The sequence below is a fragment of the Cetorhinus maximus genome, chromosome 6 (genome assembly GCF_964194155.1).
Source record: "Cetorhinus maximus chromosome 6, sCetMax3.hap1.1, whole genome shotgun sequence".
Lineage (NCBI taxonomy): Eukaryota > Metazoa > Chordata > Chondrichthyes > Lamniformes > Cetorhinidae > Cetorhinus > Cetorhinus maximus.
Window position 1 is genome coordinate 76,777,104 of NC_135884.1, and position 16,786 is coordinate 76,793,889.

The 16,786-nt window shown below is 42.6% G+C and overlaps 1 protein-coding gene across 5 annotated transcripts in view; it reads left to right on the forward strand.

Annotated features, from left to right (window-relative positions):
* The window catches only part of nckipsd (NCK interacting protein with SH3 domain), a 179,350-nt gene that overhangs the window by 35,076 nt on the left and 127,488 nt on the right, over positions 1-16,786 (forward strand). For 2 of the 5 annotated variants that reach the window (XM_078543874.1, XM_078543875.1), the window contains 3 exons: positions 13-201; positions 13,223-13,359; positions 16,004-16,225. The exons of the other annotated variants lie outside the window; for them this stretch is intronic. In XM_078543874.1, coding sequence (XP_078400000.1) covers positions 13-201; positions 13,223-13,359; positions 16,004-16,225 — 548 coding nt within the window. The remainder of the gene's footprint in view (positions 1-12; positions 202-13,222; positions 13,360-16,003; positions 16,226-16,786) is intronic. 5 annotated transcript variants of the gene reach the window in all.

The window sequence follows — 16,786 nt, forward strand, 5'->3', positions numbered from 1 at the left end:
ATTTTTATACAGACTGAGCTGCAGGTGAAATTTATAAAGCTGCTGTATCTGGATGGTAAAGCTGATGCTCTATCCCTTTACAAATCTATAAAGAAGTTCTATGTTGAGCACCAAATCTGTCTACAGTCTATGGCCATGATAACAACAAATGGTTCAGCCATTATGATGGGATCGAAAGGGGGTCTTCATGTCAAGCTCAAGGTAAAGTAATTGCAATATTGACTCTTAAAACCCATTGTTTGATCACGATGGGATTTCTATTAGATTAGCAGCCTAGCGATTATTGTTTGATAATTAGTGAATTAGAGATGTTTCATTATAGTGATAAATGCCTATTATCTTTTGACTGTAAAGTTGAGATTTTTGTGTCTCCAGAGTTTTGAGATGGATCTTCCTTACTCATCTGAGATCCAACATCATGTAGTTTTCGATCTGTTCAATGTGCTAGTATGGCCTAATAATGGAAGGAGGGTGTGATCATCAACAAAAATCCACTGAGTAGAGAGTAATTGATACGATCCAAATCCATCAATCAACTGAGAATTGAAAGCACGTAGAGGTGGCAAATAAGTAAAACCTTTGTTTTCCAATTCAACAGCATTTTGGACTACTTTTTTTCATAATACCACTTTCAAGTATATAGTTATCCAAAGTGTTAATAGCATTTTTTGTACTTCATATCCATCTCTAGAGGTATGGCAGTGCAACGATTATGTTACTGGGCTAGTAATCCCGAGGTCTGGGCTAATTATCCAGAGGTATGAGTTCAAATCTCACTGTGGCAGTTTGTAAATTTAAATGCAGTTGATAAGACAAATATTTAATAAAAATCTAGTATCCATAGTGATGATCATGGAACCATCAGATTATTCAAAAACCTAGCTGTTCATTTACGGCCTTTAAGGAAGGAAACCTGCTGTCCTCATCGGGTTTGGCTTGTATGTGACTCTATACCCACAGCAATGCCTACATGAATGTCTTATGAAATGGCTACAAAGAAGTATAATAAGAATAAAATGGACTGACCACTTGGCTTTGACCTAGACATTGGATTTGGATAAGACAAAAGCACACCCAACTCCGTTCTCCTCAATACCATCTGGGGACCTGTGGGGGAGCTGCCCCATAGACCAGTGAAGCAATAACAATCACATCGGGCATCACTCCTCAAACTCCTGTCCCACTGGCAGGATAGATCCACAAAAGGTGGCGACACGCAGTGGTGTATTGATTCCGGACCCCGTGGAGCCTCGTGGCATCAGGTCAAACATGGGTAATGATGCCTGATGATTACCACTTATTATCCTCAGCTGATAAACCTGAACTCCTCCATGTCGTACACCACTTGGAAGAAGCAAGGACACACACACAAGTACTCAGGGCGGAGGATTTCAATGCTCATCACTAAAAGTGGCTCGGTAGCACCAACATTGGCTGAAAAGACAGTTGCCAGGCTGAGCCAGCGTAAAGGAAAAATGTACTAAATCCTTTAACTGTAAAGGTGCATCTGGCCGTGACAGTATTGGTGGAGTGACCACACACAATCCTTGTGGAGATCAAGTCCTGCCTTCACACTGAGCGCACCCTCCATCATGTTGTGTAACATGGCCACTATGCTAAATGGGATAGATTTAGACCAGGTCTATCAGATGAAAACTAGATCACCTACATCAGAATTGTATTCAACTACAATTTGTAACCTCATGTCCTGGCATATCTGTTACTCTATCATTACCATCAAGCCAGCTGACCAGCCCTGGTTTGATGAGATGTGCAAAAAGAGCATGCAGTAGCAGCAGACATATCTAAAAATTAGTTGCCAACCTGTGAGGCTACAACATAGGACCAGGTGTCTGCTAAGCAGTGGAGCAGCATGTGATAGACAGAACCAAACCTATTTGTCATAGGTATTGGATAGTTAAATAACTAATGGGAGGAGGAGACTCCACAAGCATCTTCATCCTCGATGACTGAGCACAGCATGTGAACGCGAAAGGTTGAGCATTTACAATTATCTTCAACCAGAAGTGTCGAGTGTGTGACCCATCTTAGTCTCCTCTGGAGGTTTCTACCTTAACCAATGCCACTCTTACAACCCTTCAATTGATTCTCTCCACATGATATTAGGAAATGGCTGAAATGGATACAGCAAAGCCTAAAGGCATCCTGGCTGCAATAAAGAAAAGAAAGGACTTGCATTTTATATATCGCCTTTCAGGACCACAAGACATCACAGTACACTTTGTAACTAATGAAGCAGTTTTGAAGTGTAGTCACTGTTTAATGCAGGAAACACAACAGCCAATTTGCACACAGCAAACTCTCACAAACAGCAATGTGATGATGACCAGATAATCTGTGTCAGTGATGTTGATTTGCGGGTTGATATTGACAGGGGGGACACAGATTAACTTCTCTGCTTTTCTTTGAATTAATGCCATGGGATCTTTTGCTTTTATCTAAGGGCAGAGAGGGCCTCGGTTTATCATACCCAAAAGGTGGCATCCCTAATAGTGCAGCACTCCTTCAGTACTGCGCTGGAGTGTCAACCTTGACCTTTGTGCTCAAGTTTTGGAATGGGACTTGAACCCACAACCGTCTGACTCCAAGACCAAGGTGCTACCAGGCTGACACTGATGAAGACTTCTGGTTCAGAGCGAACTGCCTCTAGCAAATTGATCCAGTGCAGCTACAATACTGGTATCTACCCCACAAAGTGGGAAAATTGCTCAGTTATGTCCAGTCCACAAAAAACAAAAGTCCAATCTGGTGGATAACAGCCCCATCAGCCTACTCTCAATTACCAGCAAAATGAAGGAAGATACCATCAACAAATCAACAATACTAAGAAAAGGTGCTTCTTTGGTAAAACAGCTACCTGGTAATTGCATTAACCTGCTCACTGCCCAGTTTGGGTTTCACTAGGACCTCTTGACTCCATGCCCCCATTTACAGCCTTGGTCCAAGCATGGACAAAAGAGCTGAATTCCTGAGGTGAGTTGAGAGTGACTGCCCTTGACATCAAAGCAGCGTTTGACTGAGTGTGGCATCAAAGAGCCCTAGTCAAATTGAAGTCAATGGGAATAAGGGGAAAAAACTCTCCACTGGTTGGAGCCATACCTAACACGAAGGAAACCAATTATCGCAGTCACAGGACATCACTGTAGGAGTTCCTCAGGGTAGCGTCCTAGGCATAGCCATCTTCAGCTGCTTCATCTTAAGGTCAGAGTAGCAATGTTTCCTGATTGCACAGCGTTCAGTTCTGTTCACAATTCCTCAGATAATGAAGCAGTCTGTGCTTGTATTCAGTAAAACCTGGATAACATTCAGGCTTGGGCTGATAAGTGACAATTAACAAGTGCCAGGCAATTTCCAACAAGACAGAGTTGAACCATCTCCCCATGATATTCAAAGACATTATCTAATTTCCCACTATCAACAACCTCTGGGTCACCGCTGACCCGAAACGTAACTGGACCAGTTGCATAAGGCAGGTCAGAGGCTGCAAGTCATTGGCTCACTTCCAGACTCCCTGTCCACCATCTACAAGGCACAAGTCAGGAGTGTGATGGAATACTCCCCACTTGCCTGGATGAGTGCAGCTCCATCAACACTCATGAAGCTTAACATCATCCAGGACAAAGCAGCCCCACTTGATCCACCACCTTAAACATTCACTCCTTCCACCACTGGTACACTGGCTGCAGTGTGCACCATCTGCAAGGTATAATGCAGAAACTCATCAAGGCCTCTTTGAAAGCAACTCTGAAAACCCGAAGTTCTAGATTGCTAGAAGGATAAAGGCAGCAGGCACATCACTTCCGAGTTCCCCTCCAAATCTCTCACCATCTGAACTTGGACATATATTGCCGTTCCTTCGTTGTTGCTGGGTCAAAATCCTACCAGCATTATGGAAGCATCTTCATCATGTGACTGCAAAGGTCCAAGAAACCAGTTCACTACCATCTCTCTAGGGTTATTAGGGATAGGGCCACATCTCTCAAATGGATGCATTTGGTTTTTAAAAGTACGTTCATTGAGAATTCGAATTCATATGCTTCCTGTCCTCCTAGTTACATTGTGAATAAAATTTATCTTTGAGTATCTTAAAATTTGAAGATAAACTGTCTCTATGTTGGAACATAAAGCATAAGACAAGAAAGATCATGTGACCAGTGTCCATTTGTTTTATAGACTATCTGATTCACACTAACTCCTGAGGAAAAGTGTCTGTCCTTGCCTGTAAAATTAAATTGAGATAGATTGTAGAATGTTCCTCCAGTCTTAAAAACAGCCTTTTGATCCCAGCAGCTTAGTGCCTGGATGAGTGTAGCTCCAACACTCAGAAGCCATGACACTATGCAGGACAATCTGCCTGCTTGATTGACAGCCCACTAACCACTTTAAACATTCACTTCCTGCACTACTGATGTATTGTGGCAGCAGTGTGCACTGCAGCAACTTGACAAGGCTGCTTCAACAGCACCTTCCAAACCCGTGACCTCTACCACCTAACAAGGGCAGCAGAGGCATGGGAGCACCACCACCTCTAAGTCCCTCTCCAAGCCGCATACTATCCTGACTTGGAACTATTTTGCCATTCCTCCTCTGTCACTGGGTCAAAATCCTGAAACTCCCTAACAGCTACACCACATGGACTGCAGAGGTTCAAGGCAGCTCGTCACTACCTCTCAACAGCAATCAGGGATGGGCAATAAATATCTGCCCTTGCCAGCAAGGTCCATATTCCATGACTAAAAAAAGGCAGCTCCAACTTTCACACAGTATTCAATCATCTCTATGACCTTGTTCTCCAAGTTTTCTTGCAAACCGATTCTTAGTGCACACTGGGGCATTAGACCTCAGAATTCACAATCTTACCACCCTCGGTAAAGTGCTTGCTTTGAAAATGTGCTTTGTGCTAAATAATGATTTTTAATCCAGAGGCTGGAAACCTTAATTGAATTTTTGAAACAGAGTTTTTAAAAACAGAGACCAAAATTATTTGAACACTCAGTTCAAGATGGCTAACCCCAATTTACATTACTATACATTCCACATTCCAATTCATTGGAGTGCAATCAGTCTGCAAAACCCATCAAAGACGATGACTTTAGGGGCATGTGATGCAGTTGCATCTCATGTCTCATTTGCAAGGCATCGATGGCAATCACCTGTTGGACATGGGCCATTAAGATTAGTCGCTTGGACAATGGAACCCTGGTTAAGTTAGCTTCCAGACAGGAGCTGATAAGTCACCTTTGGAATACACAATTTTTTAATTGCTCTGGCAGTTGGAGAAGGAAGGTCGCATGACAAGCCAACCCTTTGTCTGTTTTAAGCACATTTCCTCAGCAGAACTGAGGCTAAGCAGCTTGGGGGAGAAGACCTAAGTGGGGTCCCTCCTACCTCCTTTCTACAACCCACCTGGTAAGCTTTGAGCCCTGTTTGCTGGCTCTGATCATCCAAGGATGCCCTGCTGCAGATGGAGATGCTTGCACAAGAACAGGAGAGTGAGGCACAGCCAGAGTGGGTATTCGGAATTTGGTGCAAAGCGGGAATTCGGTGCATAGGGAACGAGGTGATCTTTGCATTTTTTCCTTGCTATCCAACTTCTTAAATCTTCAGAGCGTGCTGCAGCAGGAGAGGCTACAAGGGAAATGAATCACTGGTAAGTAGTGGGTAAGGTATTTACTACTTTAATCGTTTTAGTTTAAGGTCTTTTTGTGGTTTACAGTTTGTATACTCGACAGTAACGAGGATCAGGAAAGAAGGGCCCGAGAGTAATTGACTTAAAAGGTTTACTTTAAAGGGATAAGTCATGGCAGGAGCGCTCAAAGCCGTGGTGTGCTCCTCGTGCTCCATGTGGGAAGCCGGGGACATTTCCAGTGCCCGGGGCCAGCATGTGTGCAGGAAGTGTGTCCAGCTGCAGCTCCTGGAAGCTCGGGTTTCAGAGCTGGAACGGCGGCTGGGGACACTGTGGAGCATCCGTGAGTCTGAGAGCATTGTGGATAGCACGTTTAGAGAGGTGGTCACACCAAATATGAAGGAACTTGAAGGAAAGGAATGGGTGACCACCAGGTGGTCCAAGAGAAACAGGCAGGTAGTTTAGGAGTCCCCTGGGGTCCCGCTCCCAAATCGATATTCCGTTTTGGAGGCTGATGAGGGCGCTGGCTTCTCCAGGGAGTGCAGACATAGCCAAGCTTCTGGCACCACAAGCAGCCTGTCTGTACAGGAGGGGAGGAAGGAAGGAAGAGCAATAATAATAGGGGATTCAATAGTCAGGGGAAAAGATAGACGCTACTGTGGCTGTCATTGTGACTCCAGGATGGTATGTTGCCTCCCTGGTGCCAGGGTCTGGGATGTCACTGAACGGCTGCAGGGCACTCTGAAAGGGGAGGGTGATGAGGCAGAGGTCATGGTACATGTTGGTACCAATGATATAGGTAGAAAGAGGGATGAGGTCTTTCATCAAGAATTCAGGGAGTTAGGCAGTAGACTAAAAAGCAAGAACTTTTGGGTTGTAATCTCTGGCTTACTCCCAGTGCCATGTACTAGCGAGCTCAGAAATAGGAGAATAGCACAGATGAATATGTGGCTTAAGTGTTGGTGCAGGAGGGAGGATTTTAGATTCCTGGATCACTAGGACCGTTTCTGGGGAAGGTGGGACCTCTACAAGCGGGACGGTCTACATCTGAAGTGGAGCGGGACTAACATCCTTGCGGGCGGGTCTGCTAGTGCTGTTGGGAGGAGTTTAAACTAATTCGCCAGGGGGAGGGGACACAGAATGTTAGCAGAATAGGAACACACCATAATACAGTAAAACAATCAAGTCAGAGGGAGTACAGTTGCAATAAGCTTCAAGGGAGTAAGGCAAGGCTGGATGGCCTCTACTTTAATGCCAGGAGTATTACAGGTAAAATGGATGAGTTAATGGTGAGGATTGACATTTGGAATTGTGATATAGTAGCCATCACTGAGACGTGGTTGAGGGAAGGGCAGGATTGGCAGCTCAACATTCCGGGATATAGAATCTTCAGGCAAGACAGGGGGGGGGTAAAAGAGGAGGATGCATTGCGTTATTAGTTAAGGAGTCGGTTACTGCAGTAAGGGGAGATGATATCTTGAAGGGGGCATCGAGTGAAGCTTTGTGGGTAGAGCTTAGGAATGAAAAAGGGGCAACCACATTATTAGGTGTTTATTATAGACCCCCCCAGATAGTCAGCAGGAAATTGAGGAGCAAATATGTGCACAATTTGCAGAGGTGTGTAAAAACAATAACAATAGGGTAATTACATTAGGTGATTTCAACTTTCCCAACATTAATTGGGATAGACATAGTGTTAAGGGCTTGGATGGAGTGGATTTCTTGAAATGTGTACAGCAGAACCTTTTAGGTCAATATGTAGAGGGTCCAACACGGGACGGTGCATTGCTGGACCTAATTCTGGGGAATGAACCCGGACAGGTGGCTGAGCTGGTGGTGGGCAAGCATTTTAGCGATAGTGACCACAACATAGTACAGTTTAAATTTGTTATGGACAAAGAAATAGACAAGTTGCAAAAAAATGTTTTGGATTGGGGGAGAGTGAATTTTAGTAAAATAAAGCAGGATCTGGCCAAGGTAGACTGGGAACAGCTACTTGTGGGGAAATCTACAGGGGAACAGTGAGGAGTGTTCAGAAAGGAAATGGGGAGGGTACAGGCTCAACATGTTCCCTCTAGGTTGATAGGAAGGAGTAACAAGCCCAGAGAACCATGGATGACCAGAGATATTCAGGTTACGATGAGGCCAGAGAGTCTCACGTCAGTGGTAGCGAAACTATTGGAGAAAGTTCTTAAGGAGAGTATCTATCTCCACTTGGAGAGGCAAGGTTTGATCAGGGATAGTCAGCATGGCTTTGTCAGAGGGAGGTCATGCCTAACAAATTTGATTGAATTTTTTGAGGAAGTGACCAGGTGTGTAGATGAGGGTAGTGTAGTTGATGTAGTTTATATGGATTTCAGCAAAGCCTTTGACAAGGTCCCACATGGGAGACTTTTAAAGAAGGCAAATGCACATGGGATACAGGGTAAGGTGGATTCAAAATTGGCTTAGTTGTAGGAGGCAGAGGGTGATGACAGAAGGATGCTTTAGTGACTGGAAGCCAGTGTCCAGTGGTGTACCACAGGGATCTGTGCTGGGTCCCCTATTATTTGTCATTTATATAAACAACATAGATGACTATGTGGGGGGTAGGATTAGTAAGTTTGCGGATGACACAAAGATTCGCCAGGTGGTTAACAGTGAGGTTGAGTGTCTTGGGCTACAGGAAGATATAGACAGGATGGTTAAATGGGCAGATAAGTGGCAGATGGAATTTAACCCTGAAAAGTGAGAGGTGATACACTTTGGAAGGAATAATTTGACAAGGAAGCATTCAATGAACGGCATGGCACTAGGAAGTTCTGAGGAACAAAGGGACCTTGACGTGTGTGTCCATAGATCTCTGAAGGCAGAGGGGTATGTTAGTGGGGTGGTGAAAAAGGCATATGGGACACTTGCCTTTACCAATCGAGGCATAGATTACAAAAGTAGGGAGGCCATGTTGGAGTTGTATCGAACCTTGGTGAGGCCACAGCTGGAGTACTGTGTGCAGTTCTGGTCGCCACATTATAGGAAGGATGTGATTGCACTGGAGGGTGTGCAAAGGAGATTCACCAGCTGTTCCCCTTAGTTGAAGGGTCAGTCACAAGGGGGCATAAGTTCAAGGTGAGGGGCAGGAGGTTTAGGGGGGATGTGAGGAAAAACTTTTTTACCCAGAGGGTGGTGACGGTCTAGAATGCGCTGCCTGGGAGGGTGGTGGAGGCGGGTTGCCTCACATACTTAAAAAAGTACCTGGATGAGCACTTGGCACGTCTTAACATTCAAGGCTATGGGCCAAGTGCTGGTAAATGGGATTAGGTAGGTAGGTCAGGTGTTTCTCAGGTGTCGGTGCAGACTCGATGGGCCGAAGGGCCTCTTCTGCATTGTGATTCTGTGAAAAGAAGCCAGGCCAACGCTAGAGTCACCCAAAAAAGAACCAACTCAGTTGCCTACATCTTTATATTGAAAGCATTGCATTCAGCCTGAAGTCAGCTGAGTCACTAAACTACAAACAGTATAATATTACTTTTTAGATTACTTTATAGACTCCAATTTGGTCAACCTCCCCTACCCCACTCGTGTGTGTGTGTGTGTGTGTGAGAATGTCAGTGTGTATTTTATTAACTTACATTGGTTTAAATAAAATAAAATTAACCTTTTTTCTTAAACTCAAGATGTCCTATTGGTCCTTTTATGATCACAGCATGTAAACATGTCCTTCCCCTGTTCTGGACCCCCCCTCTGCCCTTCCCCACAGTGTGGATGTATGCTACTTTATTAAAGCAGTCACTTAACTAAACTGATCAAGTGAAAGGGTGAGCACTGGCTAAGTGTTCTTAATTACATTGCTGTGCCTTTATTGAGCATTGCCCACTTTTCTAAAGAGTGGTGGTACCAATTCTCATGAACCGCAAACCTAAGTTGTGCCTGCTTAAACGCCAGTTGACCATGCGCCTGTTTGGTGTAAGCCCACTGCAGTGCACTGAGTGTTGTGGTGGTACTGGAAAACATGCACACCTTTACAGGTTTGTAGGAGTAGCTCTGGTGCAAATTGGCGCAGTTGGAGAAAGGTGCACTGCAAGTAGGCTGTAGGGAGGAGATGATGTACCCAGCCACTGAATAACAATTAGATATTACCAGCATTTGATTGCACATGGTCCTGTAATAGAATTCTCACTCTTCATTGTGAAGAAATACCCCCTGATGATAACTTTCACATTTACCTTTTGCATTCCCTTTTACAATTTTGCACCCCTCTGCCTCAGGGCTGACAAATGGTAGGTGGAATTTAATACAAAGAAATGAAAGCTGATGCATTTTGGCAGAAGGGGTAGGGAGAGGCAATATACACTTAATGGCACAGTTCTAAAGAGCGTGCAGAGACACAGGGACTTGGGAGTTCACGTGCATAGACCTTTGAAGGTGGCAGGACATATGGAAAGAGTGGTTAGCAAAACATATGGGATCTTGGGCCTCATAAATAGAGAGGTATTGAGTACAAAAACAGCGAAATTATGCTGAACCTTTTATAAAACTGGTTAGGCCCCAACTAGAGTATTCCATCCAGTTATAGCCACCACACTTTAGGAAGGATCTAAAGGTTCTTGAGAAAATGCAGAGGAGATTTATCAGAATGCTTCCAGGGATGTGAGATTTCAGCTACAGGGTCAGGTTGGAGAATCTGCAGTTGTGCTCCTTTGGAAAGACTTGATAGGGCTGTACAAGATTATGACAGATTTAGACAAGGTCGATGCAGAAAACTGTTTGCATTCGCTGATGGTATGAGGACCAGGGGGCATAGATTTAAGGCTTTGGGTAGGAGATGACAGGAGGAATGTGAGGAAGTACGTTTTTACACAGTGAGTGGTAATGACCTGGAACTCGCTGCCCACGAGGGTGGTGAAAATGGAGATGATCAATGATTTCAAAAGGTAATTGGATGGACACATGAAGGAAATAAAATTGCAGAGCCATGGGGATGGACTGGATTGCTCTTCAGAGAACCAACATGGACTCGATGAGCCGAATGGCCGCGTGTTCCGTAATGGCTCTCACTCCATCACTATTCAGTTTCCTTTCAAGATTGAAAAGCCTTTTTTTTCAGTCAATCCTCATAATTGAGCCTTTGCTTCAATGATCATCTTTGTGGTTATCTGCTGCACTCCAATTCTTCAATGCTTCTTTAAACCTCCTTCAAATCCACTCTATCCTGGTATAGTGCCAGCTATATTTTTGCCAATGGGTTTCTAAGTACAAATTGTTGGTGCAAATGAGAAAATTTGTTATCTCAACACAGACCTGGAGCATTGTGTCCAATTCTGGGCACCTTCAGGCAGGATGTTCAGGCCTTGGAGATGGTACGGAGCCTATTTACCAGAGTGATGTAAGGGTTGAGGGCCTTCAGTTAAGAGGAAAGACCAGAGAAGCTGGGAATATTGGTCTTTGCACAGAGCAAGTTCAGGGAGATTTAATAGAGGTGTTCAAAATCATGAACGGGAGAAACAATTTCCTCTGGCAAGAAGGCTGGTAACCTGAGGAGACAGACTTTAAATAATTGGTAAAAGAATTAGAAGTTGAGAATTTTGAGCAATGATCCAGAAATAGCTATCTGAAAGGATGATTGAAGCAGTTTTCAGTATAACTTTTAAAAGAATTGGATAATACTAAAATAAAAATTTGCAGGGTTTGCAGGCAAAGAGCAGGGTGTGCGACAAGTTGCTAATTCTTGTATAGAGCTGCCACAATCACAATGAGCTAAATGTCTGCCTCCTATGCTGTATGGTATTATGATTTGCCCCAAGTTCCTAAACCTTTTGGCACAGAAAAGGAAAATAGGTTAAAATTTCTTTGAAGCTTAAGCCTCCTTAAGCTCCTCCGATTACTCTTAAAACTTGTTTCTGCACATGTACTTATCCTTATCCTCATCCATTTTCTTCCTGAGTTATCTAACATCTTGTTTTGTCTTTAATTTGCTTCTATTTTGTTTATTTATGGTCATGTCTGTTTAGTCCAAGTTGCTGTTTTAGTTATCTGTTTGTTCTAAATACTCAAGATTTATGTCTTGAGAGGTGTTCCACTTGGTTGTCTACTGGAACGCTGCTGAATGACTGACAATTAATTAATTTAAGTTAGTCTTTCATTCCTATGAAATTAAATCTTTTAAAGTTATATCCTCAGTTCCTGGCTTTAGGTTTGTCTATTTCCCAGGTAATGTTGAACTTGATGGCTCTGTGGTCTCTACCCCCAAGGAGCCATGACTTACATTTTCTCTGTGTTGTCAAGGTGATTCATTGATATGTGCACTATCCCTTACAGTCTGATGCACTGGAATGTGAAGCTGTTGTGCATTGAGATTAGCAACTCCAACTTTAAAGCCACTTGATTTTTCCCTAATTAATATAGGGTTGATTGCAATCTCCCTGTGAAATAATTTCCATTTTTTCACATACTGTTGCTGTGTCTTCATAGAGAAACTCAATCCTTATGCCGTCCTGGAGGCCTGGATAATTAGCCCTTGCGATAGCTTGATTTGTTTTTAATATTTAGAGATGTTTGAAGTGGTTAATTATGTAGCTTTCTGCTTTCCACAGGTATAACTTATTTTCCCCTCCAAATGTTCCTGTCACCCAGCTGCTTTTCTCTCTGCACTCTTTCCTGGTGACTGTACACTGAAAGCCAGACTTATTCCCATTCTCTTGATTTTATGTTTCTGATAATCCTGTTATATTGTCGTTCCTTGTTGCTAGAACAGTCTCCAGATCCACCACTGTGGTGCATTGATCAAAGGCTTTGTTTAGTGACATGAATCTTGAAAGGGCTGATGTAGAAATTGATATCCAGCTATTATTGGCGATCACATTGGGAGCCTGCAGGGTAGCCCCTCGATCTCTCATTCCTCTCCTATTTTGTGAACAAATGAAAATACACCAATACAATTTATTAACTTTGAAGATTTATTTTAAATGGGGATGAATGTGCATTACAATGCAGAACCAATTAAAAGCACCAACGTATTTATATAGGGCTGTTAAAGTAGTAAAATGTCCTGGGGTGCTTCACAGGAACATTACCAAACAAAATTTGACACTGAACCACGTAAGGAGATACTAGGGTGGATAACCACCAGCTTGGCCAAAGGGGTAAGTTTTAGGAGTACCTTAAGAGAGAGGTAAAAAGGCAGAGAAGATCAGGGAAGGGATTCCATAGCTTAAGGCCTTGGCAGCTGAAGGCATTGCTGCAGTGGCGGAGTGATTAAAATCAGGGATGCTGAAGAGGCCAGAATTGGAGTAGCAAAGAGATCTTGGTGGTTTGTAGGGCTGAAAGAGTTTACCCAGGGCAGGATCAGGCTTTGGAGGGATTAGAAAAGCAGGATAATTTTAAAATCAAGACTTTGCTTAACCAGAAACCATTATAAGTCAGTGTCCAGTCATATTTGCTAGAACCAGTGTAAAATGATGCAGTTTTTTCTAGCACATCCAACTGTGTACCTAATTCTCGGTATATTTAAGTTTTAACCATTCCAGTAGTGGTGCCCTTTAAGGCTATGAAGGCTTTTGCAATGATTTTGAATTCCACGATTTTTCACCTATACCACAGGTAGACATTCCATGGCTGCTTGGACAGCACTTTGTGGTCCATTCGGAGGCTTTGGCCATTAAGGATTCATACAATGAAATTACACTCTTTCAAGAAATAGACGGTTGCTTCAAAGCTATCTATTCATACATTTCCAGGTAAAATAGATGATGTCTGCTGTAATTATAATGGGTTCTAATTCTTTGTGGACAGAAAGATGTTTTGTAAATCTGCCATGCAAGGAATTTCTAGAGTTACCTAAACCCAGTTGCTGTGATTTAAACAAAAGAAATGAACTGCAGGTGCTGGAATTCTGAAACCAAATTAGAAAATGCAGGAGCCACTCCACAGGTCAAGTAGTGTCTGGAGAATATAAACCAGTTGTGCTCCCGGTGTGAACCCTGCTTGGAGAATTGGGGGCATTAGTTGATCTGTTGTCTCTACAAATGCTCCCTGATCTGTGGATGGGCCAGCTAATGTTTCAGGTTCTTCAAGTAAAGCTTGCACCCAAAACATTAGTTAGCTTATTCTCTCCACAGATGATCTCTTGAATGTTTCCAGCATTTTCAGTTTTGGTTTTGGAGAAATTAATTAAACTCTGGAGTCTCAAATATAAAACAGGGCAAAGGTTGTCATAATACCCTCCACAACCCATTGTACTGAATTTATGTTCCTCCAAGGTTGTATTAGTCGATGTTAGAGAGCTTGCTAATTAGATTAGTGCAGTTTGCCATTTTTATTAATGGTATGAATACATTGCAGGCACGTTTCCTTTTTACTGCTCCAATACTCTAACTTTATTCTAAGTATTCTTTCATCATCACTGTTCCTTCCATTTCTAACATTTGCAAACTTTGTGGCATTTCATCCTAGGACTTTATTATAAGGCCTTAAAAGAAGTGGTTAGTGAGGTAGTTGATGCGTTGGTTTTAATTTTCCAAAATTACCTAGATTCTGGGAAGGTTCCATTAGATTGGAAAGTAGAGACTGTAACTACTTTTTTAAAAGCAGGGAAAGCAGGAAACTACAGGCCAGTTAGCCTAACATCTGTCATAGGGAAAATTTTAGAAGCTATTACTAAAGACATTATAGCAGGGCACTTGGAAAAATTCAAATCTAATTCTAGATCTAGATAAAATTCTAATCAGGCAGAGTCAATATGGTTTTGTGAAAGGGAAATCATGTTTAACCAATTTATTGGAGTTCTTTCAAGAAGTAACATATGCTGTGGATAAAGGGGAACCGGTAGATGTACTGTACTTAAAATCCAGAATGCATTTGATAAAGTGTCACATCAAGGATTATTGTGGAAAAAGCTCATAATATAGGGGGTATCATGTTGGCATGGATAGATGATTGGCTAGCTAACAGGAAGCAGAAAGTAGGCATAAATGGGTTTTTTTCTGGTTGGCAAGAGTGGTGTGCCACAGGGATCAGTGCTGGGACCTCAACTTTTTACAATTTATATAAATGACTTGGATGAAGGGACTGAAGAAATGGTTGCTAAATTTGCTGATGACACAAAGATAGGTTTGGTATTAAGATGTGAAGAGGACACATGCAGACAAAGGGTTATAGATAGCTTGAGTGAGTGGGCAAAGAGCTGGGAAATGGAGTATAATGTGGGAAACTGAAGTTGTTCATTTTGGCAGGAAAAATAAAGATACAGCATTTTATTTAAATGGTGAGAGATTGCAAAGCTCTGAGGTTCAGAGGGATCTAAGGGTCCTAGTGCATAAATCATAAAAGGCTAGTATGCAGGTACAGCAAATAATTAGGAAAGATAATGGAATGTTATCATTTATTGCGAGGGGAATTGAATACAAAAGTAGGGAGGTTATGCTTCAGTTATACTGGGCACTGGTGATGCCACATCTGGAGTACTGTATACAGTATTGGTCTCCGTATTTAAGGAAGGATGTAAATGCGTTGGAAGCAGTTCGGAGAAGGATTACTAGACTAATACCTGGAATGAGCAGGTTGTCTTATGAGGGCAGGTTGGACAGGCTAGGCTCGTATCCACTGGAGTTTAGAATAGTAAGAGATGAGCTGATTACCTTTAAGATCCTGAGGGGTCATAACAGGGTGGTTGTGGAGACGATGTTTCCTCTTGTGGGAGAATCTAGTTCTCGGGACCATTGTTCAAAACTAAGCGGTTGCTCATTTAGGACAGAGATGAGAATTTTTTTCTGAGGATGGTGAGCCTTTGGACCTCTCTTCCTCAAAAGGCGGTGGAAGCAGAGTCTTTGAATATTTTTAAGGCAGACCTAGATAGATTCTTGATTAACAAGGGAGTGAAAGGTTATTGGGGGTAGGCAGGAATGTGGGTTTGAGGTTACATTCAGATCAACCATGATCTTATTGAATGGTAGAGTAGGCTCGAGCAGCCCACTGCTGCTCCTAATTTGTATGTTCATTTGTTCCTTTTTTAATAGAGTGACTAGTTTTGTGCTACAGGATGGTTACTGGATTAGGTTGAGGTTATTAAGGCTCCTTTCTCTTGTCTTGTTGATCTCACTATATTTGAGAGATTAGATTTATATTCTCTCTTTCAGGTGTATTAGAACCCTAAAATTGATCCACTTTAGTCCAAATTCTAATCCACAGCATTAATATGTACTGCTCACCTTTTTATTTGTTGAGGAATCGTGGTCCAATGTTGTTTAATGATTTTGATCAAGGTTGAGAATGTTGTAATTCGGTTATCCCAAATTTGAGTGTTAAAAGTATTGTAGGAGGAAGAAAAGACTGATGAGAACGTGACCTTTTCATGTAACTTTTCTCTCTTTTAAAAAAAAAAAGATCCACTGTTAAACATAGCGGTTTGGAAGAAGTCCTCCATGTCCTGGAGACGAATGCCATCAAACTGGCAAAGGCCTGCCACCTCAAATGGATAAATCGAGGCAGGGCAATCCAAGCAATTTGCAAATCCTACCAAACTCTCATCATATATTTTTCTGACATGAGTTACAGTGACCATGACATCACAGCGGAAAGCATCCTCCTCAAACTCCAACAGCCTCGGTATTATGTTCTCCATTTTTAACCTGTATTTGAAATTGAATGTATTTTTCAAGCTGATTGTTGTGAACCTGTAATTCTCTGATGCTCATGAGTGAAGGTTTACTAACAAGATTTAGTATTTGGGGGTTGCGGGGGGGAAGGAATATTGGCCTTTATATGGTGCATTTCAAGACCACCTATAGCTCTTTACAGCCAATGAAGTATTTTGAAGTCTATTCACTGTTGTATTGTGCGAAGAGTGGGTAGCCAATTTGCGCGTGGCAAGCTCCTACAAACAGCAATATAATAACCCGATAATCTAGTTTTTTAGGTGTTGGTTAAGGAGTAAATATTGGCCAGGGTACTGGGGAGAAGTCTGCTGGTCATCTTCACAGTAATACTGTGGAATCTTTTATATCCAGCTGAGAGGGAATTGTGATTTAACATCTCATCTAAAAGAGGGTACCTCTGACACTGCAGCACGCCCTCCCGACTCGTCAGTCTAGATTTTGTGCTTAGCTCCTGGTGTGGAACTTGAACCTGCAATGTGCTGGTTCAGAGACCAGAGTGCTACCAACTGAG